This window comes from Vicia villosa, linkage group LG7 (genome assembly GCF_029867415.1).
Source record: "Vicia villosa cultivar HV-30 ecotype Madison, WI linkage group LG7, Vvil1.0, whole genome shotgun sequence".
Taxonomy (NCBI): Eukaryota; Viridiplantae; Streptophyta; class Magnoliopsida; order Fabales; family Fabaceae; genus Vicia; species Vicia villosa.
Genome location: NC_081186.1, coordinates 56,773,321 through 56,795,556, shown reverse-complemented (window position 1 = coordinate 56,795,556; position 22,236 = coordinate 56,773,321). Strand labels below are relative to the sequence as shown.

General features: G+C 36.8%; 2 protein-coding genes across 2 annotated transcripts; one reads left to right on the top strand and one right to left on the bottom strand.

The window, feature by feature from the left end:
- Nucleotides 1–9,344: 9,344 nt before the first annotated feature.
- Nucleotides 9,345–10,271, top strand: LOC131619111 (protein MAIN-LIKE 1-like). The gene is made up of 3 exons (XM_058890251.1): nucleotides 9,345–9,580; nucleotides 9,731–9,846; nucleotides 9,988–10,271. The coding sequence occupies exons 1-3, from the start codon at nucleotides 9,345–9,347 to the stop codon at nucleotides 10,269–10,271; spliced, it is 636 nt and encodes a 211-aa protein (XP_058746234.1).
- A 3,302-nt stretch (nucleotides 10,272–13,573) lies between these two features.
- On the bottom strand, nucleotides 13,574–15,052 carry LOC131617243 (uncharacterized). Its single transcript, XM_058888577.1, has 2 exons — nucleotides 14,676–15,052; nucleotides 13,574–14,396 (listed from the first exon to the last, which is right to left on the bottom strand). Exons 1-2 carry the CDS (start codon nucleotides 15,036–15,038, stop codon nucleotides 13,794–13,796), a joined length of 966 nt encoding a protein of 321 aa, XP_058744560.1. The 5' UTR covers nucleotides 15,039–15,052; the 3' UTR covers nucleotides 13,574–13,793.
- Nucleotides 15,053–22,236: the final 7,184 nt, after the last annotated feature.

Sequence of the window (22,236 nt, the reverse complement as noted above, 5' to 3'; positions counted from 1 at the left end):
AATTTCATGAAAATGTTAAAAAATTTCGCTCTGATTCTGGTGGTGAGTACATGTCTCGTGAGTTTCAAGAATTTATTCAACAAAAAGGCATTTTGTCTCAACAATCTTGTCCCAATACCCCCCAACAAAATGGGATGGCAGAATGCAAGAATCGTCATTTGCTTGATGTGACCCGCACTTTACTTCTTCAAGCTTCTGTACCACCCCGATTTTGGGTGGAGGCTCTTTCCACAGCTGTCTTCTTGATCAATCGTCTTCCTTCTACGGTTATTGATCTCGATTCTCCTTTTTTTCGTCTTTTTAAAATTCAGCCTAATTATAATGATTTACATACTTTTGGATGTGTTTGTTTTGTTCACTTACCTCCATTTGAAAGGCATAAGCTTGGAGCGCAGTCTGTTCAATGTGCGTTTATGGGGTATAGTCACTCTCATAAGGGATTTGTGTGTTATGATGTCACTAACCATCGTTTTCGCATTTCTAGGAATGTGACATTTTTTGATAATCAGTTTATGTTTCCATGTGTTTCTCCTGTCATGAATGATATTGTTACTCTTCCTAAGTTTTCTATTATGCCTCAATCTATAGAACGCTATAAACCAGGTCATGTATATGTCAGAAAACACAAACAGCAGGTTCCCACACCCCTTCCCGACGCTGAACCGCCACCTGCTCCTGTAACGGTTGAACCACGACGTTCTGGTCGAATATCTCGAGCACCAGATAGATATTCACCAGACAGGTATGATTCCTCACATACTTCTTTGACTGCCACACTCTCTAGCATATCTATTCCTACTTGCTATTCACAGGCTGTTAAAGATGTACGTTGGATAAAAGCAATGAATGAGGAACTTCAAGCTCTTCAAGAGAATTTCACATGGGATATTGTCTCTTGTCCTCCTGATGTTAAACCCATTGGCTGCAAATGGGTGTATTCTGTGAAATTGAATTCTGATGGGTCCCTCAACCGTTTCAAGGCTCGCTTGGTTGCCTTAGGAAACAAGCAGGAATATGGAATTGATTGTGATGAGACATTTGCACCGGTTGCCAAAATGACATTTGTTCGTACGGTACTCTCTATTGCTGCTTCTAACGGGTGGGCTCTTCATCAATTAGATGTGAAAAATGCTTTTCTTCATGGTGACCTGACGGAAGATATTTATATGACTCCTCCTCAAGGTTTATTTCCGTCATCTAAGGGTGTGTGCAAGCTCAAACGCTCCTTATATGGTTTGAAACAAGCGCCTAGAGCATGGTATGAAAAATTTCGCTCCACTCTACTTGGGTTTTCCTTTACTCAGAGTCAGTACGATTCTTCTCTATTTATTCATAGAACATCTACTGGAATTGTCCTACTTCTTCTGTATGTTGATGATATGATTATTACTGGTTCTGATCATGCTTCCATTCAAAGCCTTAAACAGCAGTTACAAGCAGCGTTTCATATGAAAGATCTTGGTAATTTGCATTATTTTCTTGGTCTTGAGGTTCATTCTACATCCAAGGGCATATTCCTCCATCAACACAAGTATGCCACAGATATAATTTCTATGGCTGGTCTGCAATCGGCTAATCCAGTGGATACTCCTCTTGAGGTTAATGTTAAATATCATCGTGATGATGGTGATCTGTTGCATGATCCCTTATTGTATAGTCAACTCGTGGGTAGCCTTAATTACTTGACTATTACTCGCCCTGACATATCATTTGCTGTTCAACAAGTAAGTCAATTCATGCACTCTCCTCGCCACCTTCACTTGGCAGCAGTTCGTCGTATAATTCGTTACTTGAGGGGAAGCTCTCATCGTGGTTTATTCTTTCCTACTGGAGTTCCTCCTAAATTGAGTGCTTATAGTGATGCCGATTGGGCAGGGTGCCCTGATACTCGACGATCTGTCACTGGTTGGTGCATGTTTCTTGGCTCTTCATTAATCTCATGGAAAAGTAAGAAACAAGCGAGAGTCTCTAAATCTTCTACTGAATCTGAGTATCGTGCCATGTCTGCTGCTTGTTCTGAAATAATTTGGCTTCGTGGTCTTTTGGCTGAACTTGGATTTCCTCAAATAGAGCCAACTTCACTTTATGCTGACAATACAAGTGCCATCCAAATTGTTGCGAATCCTGTTTTTCATGAACGCACCAAACATATTGAAGTTGATTGTTACTCAATCCGTGACGCTTATGATGACAAAATAATATCACTTCCTCATGTCAGTACTCAGTTGCAGATTGCAGATATTCTTACCAAGGCTGTTCCGCGTCCACGTCATCAGTTTCTTGTTAGCAAATTGATGCTCATTGACAAGCAGCATCAATTTGAGGGGGGATGTGAATAGGAATTAGTTTAAATGTAATTATTTAGTGTAATTACCGATATAGCCCTGTAACCTTTATATATACGAGAAATAATAATGAGAAAAGTATCAAGCCAAGAATTATTGACAGAAGTATGGCTTTGCTCGTTTTTACAATGTGAAGGATGAGAGATTGCTGGCAACTAAGATGGACAACATTTATTTGGATGGGAAAAAGATTTTCGCGAATCTACCCAAGTTTAAGAGGGGAGTTGTCCAACCTTTCAAGGTGGATGGTGGAGGTGGGGATAGAGGAGGGTGTGAGGATGTTAATAAGTTTCCAGAGAAAAGGATCGACAGTGGAGGATTTCATGGAAGGCGGCCGGGGCATTCGTACGCGAAAGTGGCTTCGAACGCGAAAGTGGCTTCAAGAAGAATGGTCAAACCCGACATTCATTTGCATTTTTTGCCTAAAGAGGAAGAGAGTGCTAGATTCGTGAAGGCTTATGTAGGAGAGGTTAACTGTAACGCTCGGAAAAATAATTATTTGCTTGATTTAGATATTTGTGATGTTTATTGAAATTTTTCGCGTTTTGGGGCGATTTAGTCGGAATTAGTTCGGGATAGCGGATCGATATTTAATCAGAAATTTTAATATTTTTAGTATTAGAAATATTAATGAGCTAATATTTAGCGTTTTTGGGAATTTTCCGAGTAATTAGGATTAGACCGGAAATATGAAGTATTGAGTAATAAATCGGTATATTAAATGATCGGATTTTTTTTTATTTCAATGGAATATAAGTGTAAGTATTATTTTTACTTTTAGTGTAGAAATTAAATTGGGCCTATTTTGATTAAGTGAAGAATAGAAATGTGGTGTTATTTATTAAGCCCAATGTTATAATAAAAAAAGAAACCAGAAAGGGGTTTAAGGAAGTGTAGAGAAACCAGAAAATAGAAACCATTTGGGAAGAGTGGAGGCTAGGTCTTGAAGAGAAGAAACAAACTTAGAGAGATTTCAACCCAAGTGTTAGGATTTGTAGAGTTTTCTTCAATCCAAACAAGGTAAGGGTGGGGTTCTCTTCCTATAATGGGGCTTATGAAACCTTGTATGTTGGGGATTAAGGAATTAGGTTATTACATTTGCTGTGTTAAATTGTTGCTGGAAATTGAAAATCTATGAAATGCTGCCTTCTGTATTTTGCTCTGTCTTGTTTTGCTTTCGGCTAGAGACCTACTCATACAGTAACATACTTAAAGCCTTTTACCATGCTTGAACGTTGGTTTATGACTGGTTGTTCATTTTATTTCTATTGTTTTGATTGAAAATGTTATTTTTGGAAATAGGTTGTATAAGGAAAAATGGGAACGTGTTGTGGTTGGAAGAGTGTCATCGTAGAGAGAGATGAGAGTCCTGTTTCTTATTTCAATTTTATTGGTACACATTTCTTTTCAAATCACAGTAGAATGTGCAACACACTAACTAAGTTCTAAGTTTCATTCAGGTTTACAATTAGATTTTCTTTAATTAATCTATGTTACATTAGTGAAGAAAATACATTTGTCCTTTATGTGTGTTTGGTACATCAAGTTAGTGTGGTTAAAAGCAAAAAAAAATGTGAGAGAGATTAAATTGGGGGCGCCACCCCTTATATCTTGTTATCAGTTTTTTTTATTAAATCAAAATCATAATCATGGCCATCCCTGCCTCCCTCATTTGTCTCTTTTGTTAACTTGTGTATCCTTATGATTGGGATAGTATAAGTGACATTTAATAATTATGTAACCTAGTGGTAATTAATAGAAAACAGAAACAAACAATAGCAGTTATAATAAAATGCAAAACAGTCCCGTTTGATCGAAATAGCTGAATTAAGCGGTATAATTAGTTGTCCAGAATTTGATGAAAATTGGCGAGGTAGTTAAGTTTAATTAGTATATTAACGTGGTGGTTTTATTTTGTCGAAATTGTGATATTAATCGGTCGATTAAATTAATAGTTGAATTAATTTTTAATAAGCCTATTTGATTGGAATAAACTTGAACTTAGATTAACTATTCGGTTTATCGGTAAATTACGGTATCTTGAGAATTTGACCGTAATTGTGATTGTTGTGAATATCTTTGTGATTCTTTTTCTAATGGTATTGATCGTTAATTTGATGAATTGTCGGAATTGTTCCGTAATTATATGAAGTTGTTTAATTATGTGTGAAGTGCTATTACCTTTAATAATAGGTAATAATTGTGATATGGGCGTGTGCCTTGTGACAAATATTTTGTGAAGTAAATGATGATGATGATGTTGTGTGATTTTTGGTTCATTGAGTCGCACACATTTGCATATATATTGTGACGGCCTGGATTGACTAATTAGTGACGAAGGCTTATGCCTTGTGCCTCTGAATTGGGCAATTGGTGACGGAGGCTGAAGCTCCGATTGGTACCGCATGCATATACATGAGTCATGTCCCATACATTTTATCTGATTCATAGTGTGACGTTTGTGACTATATGGTGATTGTATGTTTGTGACTTGTTATATGACGAAAGTATGTGAATAGTGAATTAATGACCTTGTGAATAATATGAGGATATTGTAATACGGTGGGAGAACTGACTTTTTTAAAATATGCGGATAGCAAGAGTCACCATCGACTTTTATTTTATCCAATTGGAAAGGCAAAAAGAACCGGAAAGACCTTTTTAAAGATTTTGAGTTTGGGGGGTAGGTTATACAAAGGGAAGGTGTAAGCATCCTTTGTATCCATGGTTATCCATGGGCTCTTAATTGCTTAGCTCACTTGTTTGTTTGTTTAAAAAGTGTAGTGTGTTTAGAAAATATTTTGAATAAGGACTTTAACTTGTAAATAAGTGTAGCCTTTTGGAAATCGTTTTGAAAAGAGGTGTGAAAAGCATTTGAAAGTTTGATTTGAATGTGAGCAAGCAGTTAAGAGCCACCTACCCTAAGTTTGTCTTTCTTGTTCTTTAAGTATTTTGTTTGAAAGGGCTATCCATACCATAAGGAGGGTAGGTAGTCCTTTCATTGGATGTATCGGGTCATCGAGGATCATCGTTTTCCATAAGTCTATCCATACCATAAGAGGAGCAGGAAGTCTTTAGAAAAGGATGTTAATAGTCATTTGTAGGCAAGTAAGGATACCTTAGCAATCAAAGGGATGATCATCATTTATCGAGGCAACATCGAGGGACGAGATCATTTTTATCGTAGACAACTCGAAGGGAGTATGATCTTTTATCGGAGGGACTATGATGATTTGAATCGAAGGCAACAGGCTAAGGTATCCCTACGCTCGAAGGGACTTAACTATTATTCGAAAGGCAACATAAGAGGGATTATCCTAAAGGTGTGTGTGTGTGAGAAGCAATCACGTGTGTTATGTTTAGATAAATTATCTTTGATGTTAGTGATCTAACGGTTGATTTTTAATCTTTCTATGCAATCCTATTAGCCATACATCTAAGCAGTTATCAACAGTTTATAGTGTGCAGAAAGTAAAGGCGGAAAGTAAATCCTACGCTATTACAGGGCTTCGGGATTAAAGGGGTACAAAACCAAAAACTAGGGATGCGGAAAGTAAAGGCGGAAATTAAAAGTCCTAATTACTATTACATCAAAAAAAACCTTTTGCAAACCTATACATATTCTCTAGAATTTAAATAAATAACAAAACTAAATAAATAAATCACGCGCCAATCACAGAGTATAGGATGAGAAAAGAAGGTCGCGATACGAAAATAGGTTTAAAAACATTAAATAAAAACCTAAATTAATTTAATTATTAAACTAATCCTAATTTTAACTTAAATCTAAATTAATTATCTAATTAATTAATTAATTTATAATTATTAAGTTAAAATACTAATCCTAATTAAATTACTAAATTAAATTAATTAAAAAAACTTAGTGAAATCCTACATTCTAATTGGTTAGTTTTAACTAATGGTGTATTAGTGGTTAATCAAAAATTTGCTAGGTTAATTAGTTAAAAATAAAATAATAAACTAAAAAAAAAAACAAGAAAGAAGCTAAAGGAAAAAAGGAAAACCAGAAGAATGAACATTGGTTGGGCGTTGGATCACATGTGGGAGACTCTTGAGGGTCCACGGTGGAATAGCATCCCTGGGAACGTCAGGTTTGGCGCTGGAGAGATCTGACGGTGGCCAACTGAGGGTGCATCCTATAGGTGTGTTAGCGCTTGCATCAGATCGAAAAACAAAGCAAAGTAAAAAATAGATGTCCTGGGCCAGACTCAAAACCAGGACCTACACTTTATCAATTTCTCCCCCTTGCCACTACTGCTGCTCGTTTGTTGTCATTAGTACAATGGGATCAAAAGATTAAATATGAAAACACATGATTAATGGATCAGACTCGGGCCCCACACTTTCAAGCGTGAGCCAATGAGAGCGAGAGAGAGGGGCAATCAGTGTTGACCAACAAGTTATGGAACGCCACGCGTGAGGAGAGAGATTGGAACGTTTGACCAGCCACCAAGATCGTTCCACGTATCATCTTCCTCACACTCTTCTTCATCTTTCCACCTGCGAATGATTAGCTACGGTCTTGCTACCTTCTTGCTACGATCTCTGTAACTCTTTTCGTCTCAAAGTTTTGATCATAAAAATTCAATGAGTAATTTCATGTGTTACTAAAAATAAACCAAAGTTTACTATTTAAATCAAACTCATAGAAATAGAATAACATATACTAAAATCAAAATTTTGGTTTTTACCTCATTTTTCTTGAGTTCACACCACTATAACGAATTCTTCCAAAATTGTCCTACAATGATGAACTACTTTAAGTTGTACCATATCATTTACATTATACCTCACTCCATTTCCTTTTTTACTCACTTTAATCTTCACATATTTATTGCAAGAATTAAGTGTAAGAATTAGTAAACAATTTTTACTTGTCATTTTTAACTATAAATAATCAAAACATCTCATAACTCTTATTAGCCTCTCAAAAAGAAAACCATATTTTTAGTGACACTATCATAATGTCTATAATAATTCAAAGTTCTAAAATGGCTCTCTGTCTCAAAAAACAACCATTTACAATAGCCACATTCATCTTCTTCTTCCTCCTACTATCTCTCCCACACTTCACTGCTTCTCCCAATGATTTATCCTGCTAATTGACATACACAACATACTCATCACAATCACACATCGTCACGAGATATACGCCTATATCACTTTTAATTACCAATTATTTGGGGTAATTCGACGTCACAATTAATGTTTCATCTTCACATAGAAACAAAATCATCACGATATCATCATTTCTCGACACATCATCGCCAATATATAACTTCACATATTAACAAAATCATCACGATATCATCATGGTTCGGTATATCACGACAAACATATACACATATTAACAAAATCATCACATCGTCATCATGCTTTGGTATATCACAACAAATCAACACATTAAGTCAATTCACATTAGTCTCATCATTCTTTATAAATTAGTCTTTTATTTAACTCACTAAATCACTATCGTTCATTCAAAATTATTCACCTAATATTCTCTAATTAATCAGATCTATCCTGCGTCACTACCGGTTATCTAATTTCCGCTTAAATCCTTAATATTCACGACTTTACAAATTTTCGGGTTATACTCTCAAGTCACTAAAAGCACAATTCAAACCGGGTTAATTCGAACGCAATTCAATTAATTTCCGGTTACACACTCATCGGATAATCTGAAAATTTCCTGTTAATTAATGACTGCTACTGCATCATATTTTCTACTTCTGCTACTACCATATTTTACCATTCCTACAACATTCAATAATACTGTTTTCTATTTATTAATGCTAAGTTATATAGTTGCTTTACCAATTACCCTTATACTGTAGCACATGTCCAAAACACTACAAGTAACAAAACAAAATTTAATGAAATAGGGCAAGGGAGCTACGCTACATACCAATTGCCATAAAACAAAAAAAAAAACAAGTGGAACAGTAGCCTAAGCATACAAGGGAGGCGTCCAACCCCAACATCATGGCTACATGGGGCGCCCACCTCCATTACATGAGGCACCCGCCTTCAAAGGTCTCAAAGGAAAGAAGAAAACAAGCTAGGGACAAGCTGCCGATCGGCAGCCCCTTCACACTCAAGCTATGCCGACCGTCAAAGGCAAGGATGCCGACCGTCCCCGCCTATCAGCCGTCCGTCATGGCTCGCACAGACCCTCATTTCCTTATTTCCTTATTTCGTACAGCATTAGCATAAGGTTCATCAACACAAACAGCAACGGCAGACTCATGTTTTCAATTTTCCGGTAACAATTTAATACATCAGAAAACTATAACCTACATCTCTAATTTCCTTCACTCGAACAACCACAATAACAACAATTAAAGAAGCAGTATTCCAACTACATATTATTCATGGTATATTCTCTATTTCCAGCAACGATTAACACAAGTAATAGCAATAAATCTACACATCTAATTTCCCACATACAATTATTCATAAGCCCCATTATAGGAAGATTACCTTATTCCACTTGGAGCAACTTGATGGGTCTCCGATTCACACTTCCTATTTGGCATCATGGATGGATGGAAATATTTAAGCTTATTCCTCCTTTCCAAGATTTGCCTCATTCTCTTCAAATGATAACACACTCTTCATATCTCTAAAACCCTAATTTTATCATTTCAAATTGGGCTTAGTTAACACTCCCTCTTATTATTCCACACAAACCAATTTAGGCCCAATAAGTCTAATAACTCAAAATGACCAATATATCACTTTTAATAATATTTCGTCAATATTATAATCCATTTGCCGACATATCTACTTATTCACCAAAATATACTTTTCAACCGATAATTTCCAAAAATGAAATAATAATATTTAATTAAATAACTAATTAAATAATCGGGGCGTTACAGTGTAGCCTACCGAGCCATAGTTCTAGGATGTCCTCGCAACTGGTTGAAAGACCTGTGTGAGATTGGGTATCACACGATACATAATGGGATGCTGATGGCATTTGCAGAGAGGTGGCACCCAGAGACGTCATCATTCCATCTGCCACATGGTGAGATTACCATCACGCTTGACGACGTCGCATGCCTCCTGCATATACCTATTAAGGGAACCTTTCTTGGTCACGATAGACTAACGAAGAAGGAAGCGAGGGAGGCTCTGATTGTTGAGCTCGGGGCTGGTCCTGAGGACGCGCTTGAGGAGGTGGAGAGGACCCGCAGCGTGTATGCGAGGTTTTCTTTCTTGACACAATAGTACGAGGCTGAGCCCCTTGCGGCACAGCAGGCTACTAGTGACCCAGTAGAGGAGGACATACACAGGCAGTGAGTGCTGAGATGCTATTTCCTATTTTTGTTAGGGACTCAACTGTTTGTGGACACCAGCTCCTCGTACACTTATGTCGTTTACATGAGGTACTTATCGGATATCACACATTTCCATGAGTACAACTGGGGAGCGGCTACACTTGCGAACAACTACTATAGATTCGGAGAGGGATGTCTGTGGAAGGCAAAGACTGCGACATGCAGTTGTTCACTCTTAGTGGTAACAATGTTATTTCCTTCTACTTTTTCTCAAAGTTGTTCGTTCTATATTCGTGATAATGTTTAATCCCCATGTTTTTTATTTTCATTTTAAGGTTGGATATTACAACACTTTCCCATGATAATTGGCTGGGGAGAGGTTCCTGGCTACACTAAGGCCATGCCGTGTGCTAGAGTCTACATCCTCTTTAGTGGGAACCAGGTGTCGGATCCTTACAAGCACTCTTTTGATTGTATGGCTGCAGAGGACATTCGATACAACCGCTATGCTACTCACCGTGAGACAGTTGCGTGGGATGACGTTGCACTATATTCTGGATGGTTGGCTGCCAGTTCAACCATCGATGTTTGTTATCTTCCGGAGCGCGTCATGCGGTAGTTCAGCTACTGTCAAACGATATCCCGCCACTCTTTCATCTCCTTCATATCGTCATTAACCGTCAGCGGATAGATGAGGTCTTTGCAGACTTTGAGCATCACATGGTTCCTGACGAGGCTTAGAGAGAGATTGGAGCTGCGCCGACGGGTACATCACTTGGTACTTCACTGTGTCACACCTTTACATGATCCCCACTGCAGCAGGATCACCGCCTAGGCCAACCCCCTAGGAGATCTTGCAGACTCATCAGTCTCAGTTGGACCACAATAACGATGTTCTTCCTCGCTGTCGTGAGATACTTGACATGGCGCAGGCAGGCATTGCCGATGGTTTCTTTTCTGAGGGGTCTAATCATATGCATATACTGTATGGTATCATTAGGGTGCCAGATGGGGCATTTTTGTACCATCGACATCGTGCCAGGACCGGTGGGGCACTTGACGGTAGAGGCAGAGTAGCAAGCAGACGATGTGTTGGACGCGGAGGCGGGGCCAGAGGCAGGTTGGAGGAGGAGGATGTTGTCCGGCATACACAGTAGTGATGCTTATGGTTTTATTGATGTCTGTATTTTGATTATATTTTTGCACTTTATTTTAATTATGTATTTGGCACTATTTAGATGATATATACGATGCATTATTTTGTTGTACTATATTCCATTGTCTTTAAGTTATACTACTTTGATGTACTATAATTTGATGTTATATTTTTGTTAAAAATATTGGAGTTTTGGAGGGAAATAACACTGATTTAAAATATAACAGAAGGTTCCGTAGATACATCTACGAAACACTCTATTTTTAACACGTTCTGTAGATACTATGTTTTTTAACGCTTCTGTAGATCTACCTACGGAAAAAACCATATTTTTTAAATAAAAAGATACTTCCGAAAGTGTATCTACGGAATCAAAAAATATAATTGAAATTTCACCCGATAGTTAAGAGTATCAAGGGATGCATTGAGATATTCTCTTAATTAATTATAGAAGAAAAAAAATAAATTTATCACTTTAAAAATAAAATATGGAATTCATTCCAAAAAATAATTAATCACCAAATAATCAAAAGAAAGAAAATACTGACACTCTTTTGTTGCCGCAGTCAACAGCATTTCATTGGTCACCGTCATCCTCATGGAAACTTCAGCTTCGGCACCAAACACCGTTCCTCCACCACGCACAATGTTCCGCTCTTTCCGCTGTTCCTGCTTCAGACGCTGCTGTCGCTGCTTCTGTTGTTTCTACTCTTACCCATAAATAACCAACTCCAATTGCTTTTCTGCAAACGCGCGTTCCAGCTTCTTGATTCTAATTTCGGTTAAGGTCTTCTTTGTTCTTTACTTCTTCAATTTTTGTCAAATTTATTTTGTGACTGAAAATTTAATTCTATATATCATTTATTCTACTGAGTAATCGTCTTGTAATTCAGTTATTTATATGAAGTAAACTAAGCATAGGTTTGGTTTCACTTTTGAAGCGCGCAGAATTGATTCTTTACGTGAATAATTGATTTTGATATGTTTGGTTGTTCTCGAGTAGAATTGATTACGCTTTTTAGAATTGATTACTGCCCGCGAATTGCCACTATTGACAACCTTGTCTTTTATATACATCTGAAATTCTGGTATAAATCAAATTATGTGATTTAAGAACATATTGAGTTTATGATTATTCTCTTGCAGAAAATCTTTGTTATAAATCTCCAAACTCAGTCAATCAATTGAAACTATAGGAGTTTCTCTAAACTGCTTCTTTCTTTTAATGTATTAACTTCCACATTCTTAGTTAGGCCTTGTCTAAAATCTGCAACAGTCAGATTGAATCGCTGTCTTGTGCACTGCCTACATGAAATATTTTCATGTGTGTGAGCATATAATATAAAGTATTCTTAATAGCATTAGTTTTTGTAATCCAAACCTATTGCATTGTTGTTTATAAATTGTATCTATTTTACAAATTGCGATTGAGTCTTCTGATTTTGAACACATTAATTATATACTCAAGCCCCCTTATCATCTGTATCTGTATTCAGGAACTAATGCCGTGACAGCAGCGAGGCTGTTCATAAGACGATTTTGAGAAAATAGCATATTTCCTTTTGATGGAAGCTCAGATAACATGCATTATACCGAGAGAACATAGGAAATCATACAAATATTTTCTCAATGTTCTTGGAATAAGGATATTATGCTTACAAATCGAGTTGAGATACTTGCCTGCCCAATTTGAAATGCCAGGGTTCAATATTTGATTCTTGAAACCCCGTCGGCCCTTCATACATCTATCACGTATATATAACTTGGCTTACCTGCCCTTCATACATCTATTGCGTATACACAACTCAGCTTACCATTGTAACCTATGTAGCCGTGATACCTCACATTGAAAGTGTCTTGCTGCTTGACATTAAAGCATATGGTGGTTACATTGGATTATTGTGTTTCCTCATATTATTAACAACGTCGACCTGTGTTGTGTTCAGTGTCAATGCTTCATATATTGTATTCGATTTTGTTTTGATTTTTACTTGAATATTGTTTTCTCTCGTTGCTCATTTCAATTTTACCTACAACAAGCCGTCGTCATTAGTTGTAGACTTAGCATGATACTTTTTAGTGGTAAATGCTTTTTCACCTCATGCAGTCATTGCTTTTACTATAGGGTGGCTCCCTAGAACACAATGTGTGGCATCCAGCATGTTAGATTTTGGTTTTTTCTGTATGTATTGTTCCTTTAGGATTATTTTGTTGTTGGGTTTGAAAGCAGCACTCATATGAACCCTTGTAAGGAGGCAAGGCATGAATTTCCGCAAGGTAAAAAGCATGAGATACGTTTACAAACGAGAGATGAGAAAGTGACCACTGAAAACTTTTGAAATAGTAATAAAAAAAAGTAAAATAAACTTTTGATTTTGTTATACTTTTCATCATCATTCCATTGCTTTCCATATGAACCAAACTAGAACAGACAAAAGCTTTTCCAAGAGTAAAAGAAGTTTTCTTTTGAGGTTAAAGTGGTTTAGGAATCTTAAAGAGTGTTCCTATGTTCCCTATAGTACTAAACTTTCGTTTTCTATTGTTTCAGAAGTAGAAGGATTAATCATTAGCCATAATTAAATAAGAGAGCACTCTTTCAATGACCAAAACTAGTCACTATCAAAGAAAATGAATTCATAATTGTACTCTTTTTTAGGGAGTGCGACTCAATGCAGTTAGAGAAAACACACATTCACCTTGTCACGGATTTATGATAGTTTGATCTCAATCGATCGGTATTAAATATTATAACTTCGTGAATGCGGGAAAATTAGACTGCAGACAATTCAACTGCTATGCGATCATAGATCGAATCAACTGCTATGATCCACTGAGATTTAACTGTTGTTACGTTCAATTTTGTCAAATAATAAGCTAAATATTACATCACCATCACTCGATTGTATTTTTTTTAGTGGATGATTGCGTAATCGCATACCATAAATAATACCGCGATTATAATTTCAAACCTTAGTAGTACTTAAATTACCTATGACTACAAAAATCCAAAAGCTTCTTCCTACCATCCACAATTTCATCAAAGAAATCATCAAGTTGACAAACAATATTATCAGCACCAGATTTAAGCACACCAAAACACATTCTAACACTCTCCACTCTCTCCCTCAAACCATCTTCCATTTCCCATTGAACAACCTGCGACGACGCGATCATCTCCAATTCTCCTCTCAGCTCCTCCACCGCCGCCCTCGTCCTTCTAAACTCATACAACAACATCCCTGGCACAACCTCGCTCATCTCCGCTGCCACTCTCTGCTGCAACCTCGCAGCAGATATCATTAGCCCCGACCCAAGAAACAACCGACCGTCGAACCCTGTGACTGTGCTCAATGTCTCGGGACAATGGTACACCAGACCGTGTAACAGGATTGTGAGCAGCATTGAACTAATGTTTCTCATTGCGTATAAAACTCCCCTGAAACCGTTGAAACCGTTTAGCTTTGATTCAACCGATACTCGTTCGTCGAAACATAGAGAAAGTAGTTGGACTCTTGTTTCCATCAATGCACGGTTTTCTTCTTCCATTCCCATAGCTTCTGTTCTACACCCTGATATTCCCCTTAAAGCCTGAAAATTAAAAGAAACTTCAAAACTTTAAATAGTTTCCAAAAGGGTGCAGAGCAAATAAAAAAAGAATGAAACTTTAACGTGTGAGTTTTTCAAAATGTTCCATACAATTCTAGCTGTTATATCCTCTCTCTCCAGTTCAGTCTAGTCTAATTTTGATCGTTGTAATTATCAAAAGTCTCAGATGAACAACGATCAAAATCAAGCTAGACTGATATTACTGGAGAGGACGTGAGTTTGGATTGTTATAGTCAAATGTTAGTATATTAGTTAATTAACCTGACGGCGGAGTTGTGGAGAGAGATGCGAGTGAGAGTCGAAAATCGAAGTGATATTAATGCCAGTTGAGTAGTAATTTTCAAAGCTAGAAACACCAGACTTGAGGAGGTGACATGTTTCCCAAAGTTTGGAGCTTTCATCCATGTATTCATCAAGCCATTTATCACCAACAGGGAGATGAAGTTTTTGAACCAAAAGGACTAGTTGGGAGTGAAAGGATCTAAGTATAGAGAGTACCCTTTGAAGGAATTGAATTGACATTAAGTTGTTTGAAAGAAAAGCTCTTTCTAAATCATCAATTCCTCTGCTTAAGAATGTGTAGAAACTGTTGACTGAGTTTGTGGAAGAAGGAAAAGGGTTCATTTTGTGTGTGGGAAGGGAATGGAAAAGGAAAGGAGGGAGATATTTAAATAGGGGAGAGAGAGAGGGTGGAATGTGATTTTTTTAATTTTTTTATATTTTATTTTAGAGAGGAAATAGAAAGAGAAGGAAAAAAGTGGAAAGAGAATATTGGAAGAGAGGGAATATGTTAGAAATTCTCATAGGTTTCTAAGGTTGAAAAAGATTGTTGAGGGAAATGATGGGTGTTTCCTTCCTAGGGGAAAGGATGATTGATAATATGCCATTTTCATTGTTTTTATTGGAAACAAAGAAGAGAGAAATGAAGTTAAAACATAGAGAGTAGTACAAATTTAGAAAAGTGAAAAAAATTAGTATATATTGAAGAATTATCAGTAAGTTTTGTGTTTTTTAAAGTCAGTAATTAATGTATTATGTTTGAGATTATTTCTTTGAGTGCACGAGATTAGTTCTTTTGAGTCACAATAATTATAGGGAAATGCTAACAAGTGCCCCAGGGGCACTCTTTAATAGCTTTAAAAAGTAAGTTTTTCTTGGAAATATGCGTAATTAATGCATCGAAAATTGAAATGGTGAACTTTTGAAAGAATATTTTCTTTATTTAGAATGCTTAAAGAGTGCCCTGGGGCACTCGTTAGCATGACCCATAATTATAATATGCAGTAAAAATTTTTTAATAGAGATTAATTTCTTAAGTCGGAGAGAATCATAATAGACGGTAAAAAAATTTCTCTAATCTTTCAAATCGATGAAATCGATGAGGACTACAATAGACGACAAAATTCTCCTTCAAATTGTTGTGTGTTTAAGATTGAATTCAAACTCAAAACGTCTTTGATTAAAATATCAAAATATTTGTTTATTTTTAATTTTTTTTCTATTATGTAAATGTGTGTTTTAATAAAGAACTAACTCCAATCTCTTCAAAATAATAAACTAGTAAGGATTAGAACCATAGATGGAGAAGGTGTGAAGGTGTGGCCATAAACAACTCAAGTGATTCCATTAAAAAAAACGTTTAAGTGATTCCATTATGTGGTTTTGGGACTCAGAAAAGCAAAGATGCTTCCACCGTTATAGTCTAGTCAATGCATTTGAATATATTTATTTCAAAATATAATCCAGACTAGAAGTGACATATATTATCAATGAATGTGACGCAATAAACAAATAAAAATATTCGTGCAATTGATTGAGTAGGCCTTACTACCCCATCCAAGAAACAGATGTTGGAGAAGAAAATTATTTTTATCTTGGGTCCCATGATAATAATGTGTATCAAATGTGTTTTAACGAATTTTTTTTTGAATAACCATATTTTTAAAAAAAAATCCAAAAATAACTAGATTTTCAAAAAAATTACACAAATGTCACTTTTCAGCAAAAAAATACACGTTGTCGCCAGGGGGGGTGGCGACAACAATGGGCCAGAAGAGTGTTCGCCAGTGGGCCTGACGCCTACGTGTATTTTTTAGGTGTTGTCGCCACCCCCCCTGGCGACAACACCCCCCCTTATTTTTTTTTCTTTTTTTTTTTTGAAATTTTTTTTCTTTAACATAATTTATTCTAAATTTTTTTTATGTTATATTTTTCAAATATTATTTCAACATGGATTTTTTAAATAATTTTTTTTCCATGGTATTATATTTTCGGTAATTTTTTACTTTCAATATTAATGTTTTCGGTACTATTTTCTCTTAAATGTTTGTAAATTTTATTGGTTCCAAATATTTTTTCCATGGTAATATTTTGTTGATATTTGAAGATTGATATTTGATATTTAATTTTAATTTTAATTTTTTTCTTGATAATTTGTAGTGACCGACTAACCTCAATCATTTCTACTTAAATTAAGATCTCCAAAAATATTAATCTAATTCTCAAATATGTATTTTCAAACTATATTCACGTTGGGCTGAAAAGTTATTTTCAAACTCCTAGTTTGCAAGTAAAAAAAATACAATTAAGGGATAAAATCATTGGAAATAATATGAAGCAGCAGAAAATGATTAAAAAAATAGAAGCAATAAGAAGAAAACAATAACAAATTGCAGTGGAAAAAAACATACCAGTAGGAAGTGAATACAAAAATGTAGAGACATATCTGAATGGCCGGCGATAGAAAGAGTGAGGGAGGGTTTCGTTTTGAATGGGGATTGAGAATGCAGAGAGGTTGTATTTATTTTTCGTTTTTATTTTGCTTGCTTTGAATGTTAGAGGACAAAATGTAGTTGGGAATACAGATAGAGTAGTGCAAGAATTAATTTTTTATTTAAGAATTCAACTCAATTAAGAGAGCCAATGAAAAAAGTCTGCATTCTTTAGTTATGTTCAGGACTGAGTTTTACAGTGTTTATGAAAAGACCAGATGTGCATAGTGACCCAGTCAGGATGCATGCAGACCCAGTCCAAGATGGTGGACCCCTTTTGCTTTAATTACTTTCAATATTAATGTTTTCGGTACTATTTTCTCTTAAATGTTTGTAAATTTTATTGGTTCCAAATATTTTTTCCATGGTAATATTTGGTAATTCCTTTCAATATGTATCATGAATCCATTATTTATTTGGTAATTTTTTTTGTGTTGTAACCCATAAAATTTATAAAAAAAAGTTCATTTCATTGAAAAAGTAAATTACAAACATCATCGAAACTAATAACTATGTTGTGGAACTAGATCCACGATTGGGACATTTGGTCCTATTATGTCTTACCTCACGACATATACTACACTTCCTCTGCATTTTTTCAGTTACGTCCATCTCGGTTCTAATACGCCTGCTGTTTGGTCGACCGCTTTTATTCCGACGCATTAAATCGTTATGCCAAACTGTTTCCCCCTCGTACACAGGCCAATATGCCTCCATTGCTACCACCGGAAAGTAGTTGTCGTATACGTTGAGCAACGTTGATACTTTATAAATTTCTGATACCAAAGATAATGCATCAAAGTGAGTATGTGAACATGCCGCAAGGACATGGGAGCAAGGCATGCGATATGCTTGAAATTGGCCACAGTCGCACCAACGACCTGGGATATTGACGCGATACTCTTGTCGTGGAAGCCCCTGGTTATGGTCAATTGTTTCTTTGACACTGAAGGTGTGGCCATGACGGTCGAACTCGGTCACTCGATGAGTGTTACCCTTGGCAGATTCCTGTTGTATATATTTCATGCAGACATCGCTATATACCTGTTGTGTTTGTAACACTGAATTCCACCTCTTACCTCGTGTGGCGAACAAAGTTGCCATCCGAAAATACGTAGCACTAACAATGGCAGTTACAGGTAGGTTTCGTATGCCTTTGAAAACCCCGTTCATTGATTCCACAAGATTTGTAGTCATGTGGCCCCACCTAGCCCCATCGTCGTATGACCTAGTCCATCTTGCTCTATCAATGCTGTCAATCCACCTCCCTGCATCTGGATTTGTCAACGCTATTTCTCGGCGGTAGTATTGAAATCCAGGTTGGTTTAAGGCATACCCCGCGTTCACCAAGTGGTTCTTCAAAAATTTATCCTTGATCTCTCTCATAAAATTCTGTGCTATATGCCTAATACAGTAGACATGCTTAGACGGAGGGTTGTGCCAACCATTTGCCGGATTGTTGTATGCGCTGTCAATAGAAGCGTGCCTGTCAGAAATCAAACAAAGATTAGGTTGTGGAGCGACTCTAGCTCGGAGATTCTTCAGAAAGAAACCCCAAGCATCAGCTGTTTCCCCTTCTACCAAAGCAAAGGCTATTGGAAAAATGTTGCTATTTCCATCCTGCGCGACCGCCATCAACAAAGTTCCCTTGTATTTCCCATAAAGCCACGTTCCATCAATTTGAATAATCGGCTTGCAAAAACCAAAACCGACGATGCATGGTCGAAACGCCCAGAATAGTCTATGGAAGATTCCATTATCTTCGAGAGGGGTTCCGTCCTGGGACTGTGCCGGCAGTGTCTCCAATATACTAACAGTCCCAGGTGAATACAATTGCAGTGCAGCCAGGTAGCGAGGAAGTTGTTGGTACGATTCCTCTCAGTTGCCGTAGACTCTTTCAATTGCTTTCTGTTTCGCCAACCAAGCCTTTCTGTACGAAGGTCTGTATTTGAACACAGAAACGCAATGAGAAATAATTGTCTTCACCTTCAGGGATGGGTCAGTTTCGACCAGAGGAATGATGGTATGACATATCATGTCATGACTGAGTTTTCGATGATCTTGCGCCATGTTAGTGGTGACGCAGGTGTGGGCTTGAGATATCGAACGTATCACCCACGCGTTAAACTTCTTTCTGAATGATGCCTTCAGCATGTATCCACATTCCGGGTTTTTGCATGCAATAGTGACTCTCTCTGGATTTGATCGATCGGCTTTAAAATCAACACAATTTGCTAAGTGCCAATTTTTTATAGCCAACAGACAATCATCCTTCGAACGAAACGTGTCACCCTCTTTTAACTCCTCGCTTGACCTCATATATGGATTGTAGAACATATCGGACGATGGCTCGTCCTCTCCTAAATTAAGCGTTGTGAAATGTGCCGGAGGTGAATATGCATGTGTATCCGGTACTCGATCCGGTACTGGAACTTCTTCGTCACCTTCATCTTCGGATTCATGATTCACCAACTCATCAACAACATCTTCTATATCAGTTTCTTCGTCAATGACATGCTCGGGTTGTTGTTCGTCATCAACAACAGGATCAATAACTTGTGACTGAATATTTTGCGAAGGAGCATTTTGTTCAACCACTATGTACAGTTCCAGATAATCATAACCAAAATGCTCATGGGTGAGGAACATGTTTTGAACCTCTAAGTCAGTTGTTATCTGTGATTGACAAAATATGACTGAGTTGTTAGGTTGAAGAAGGGGTTGTCGGTAAAATATCTGAGACACTTGTTCTCTTATTTTGGATTCGATTTTCCTTTTTAGATAAGAGAAATCTGATTGTCTATTTAGAGCAAAACGTGTTGAGTTTGTGTTTCTAAATAGAAAACCGTTTGTGTCGCAGTGGTATGTCTCACCATTCATATGAACACGAACTTTGAACTGCGAGGTGGATGCCATAATTTTGATATGTGTTTGTGAAAGAAGAAATGTGAGAATTGTGTTGTGTTGTAAAAGGAAGAAATGTTTGGGAGAGTTGTGATGGTTGTAAAAAATAGTATGTGAAGTAGTTCCTATATATCATGCAAGAAATCTTACACAAGGGTAATGCATGCAAGAAATGAAGCAATAATTCTGCACAAGATAGTAACTTTGACATGACTAATGCATGCCACAAGAGAATCTCGTCCCCACCTCTTACACAAGGGTAATGCATGCAAGAAATGAAGCAATAATTCTGCACAAGATAGTAACTTTGACATGACTAATGCATGCCACAAAAGATAGGGCTGCATGCATGAAGATAGGGGGAATCGTTGCAGGAATCTATCAGGAATCGCTTCAGGAATCATTACAGGCGCATGCTAGGGTACAGGAACTCGTTTCGGACGCATGCGAAGGACAGAAAACAGATGGGGACCATGTGGGGCCCTAATTTTTATTCTTCAAAATTATTGTTTATGTTTTTCCCTTGTAAATGAAACCCTAATTGTCCCTCTATAAATTAGGGTTTCTTGTGTGCATCAGTACACACACGAAAAAATGAGATCTCGAATAAGGCCAGATAGCACGCACCGGACTACTGAGCCTCCACCACCTGTAAGGCGTTTGGACTATCAACCTCCCATTGTTCGAAGGAACGGATACGTTATTTTCTCTGCCGTCAAACCTCCCATGCAGGTAATGTTTTGGAACATTCAATCCATGGACCAGCTTAAGAGAACCCTTCTCAGGTTTTTGGAGGGAGAGTGGAGTCAAGGCGAACAAATCAGATCTATCAAGAGACTTAGAACAAGGGGAGGTGCTTTTCTTGAAAGACAGCGTTGGTGGGAGACAATGGAGGACGACATTCAATGCACTCGAATGATGGAGGACAGAGAAGACATTGTCCTAACCGTTGTAATATCCTAGATGTTGCAGTTTCTTTATCATTTCAGCTACTTCTGTACCGTCCAATTAAATGCTCTGAGCATATATTAATGAAATGTTTTTTTAACATTACAAAGTTTCCAATTAGTATTTAAGTTATTAATAATTAGCAAAATTATTTTCCGCGGTATTTCACCCACTATAAATAAAGGTGTGTGTGTGTGGAGTTGAAGTACCAACTCTTTCTTCATTCTTACTGCAAACACTAAAAATGAACTCAGTTTGGGCTGTCGTTTTTTTTGAGGAAGGTAGTCACATGCGTGTCTGCCTTAACCCCCATTGGAATTTCCAGAGAATTGTTAGAGCCATCAACACTGGGTTTCGTCAACTAGATGGTCCGACCAGAAAAGTTAAACAGATAGATTACCGTTGTCCATACATTACGTTGACGGATAATAATCCAGAAGGCACCTACATGTATTATTGGGACCGTGTGAAAGACGATGTGGACGTGGATCTAATGTTTTGGACACACAGTGGAGAGGTTAACCGAGGCGTTGAAAATCCACTTGTTCTTGCAATGATACTCGAGTAGTTTAGATTAAGTGTTGTTGTGTTTGTTGCAATGATCGAGCGTGTACTACAAGTTGTTATGTGTTATTTTCTTAGATGTTTTAGTTTCTGTGTTGGTTATTGTCAATGTACCTTTTTAATTAATGAATGAATTAATGTTTTCCATAATATATATATCTGCGCTAGTTTAATATAAAAGTCTCAAAATCTATTATAATTGTATGTTTTAAATGAATTAAAAATTATGATAATGCATGTCACAAATTATGATAATGAATTAAAATCTATTATAATATAAAATTCTCAAAATCTAACATAAACATGACAAGACCAGACTAATGCATGTCACAAAAGATTCTCGTCCCCACCTCTTACACAAGGCTAATGCATGCAAGAAATGAAGCAATAATTCTGCACAAGATTCAAATATGACATGACTAATGCATGACATAAAAGATTCTCGTCCCCACCTCTTACACAAGGCTAATGCATGCAAGAAATGAAGCAATAATTCTGCACAAGATTCAAATAAGTATATGTGTTAAATGAATTAAAATAAAAATAAAAACATCTAAATAAAAAATAAAAGTATATGATAAATCGGTGCATGCAATGGTTTAACATAATTTAGCATGACAAGAATGCATGCCTCT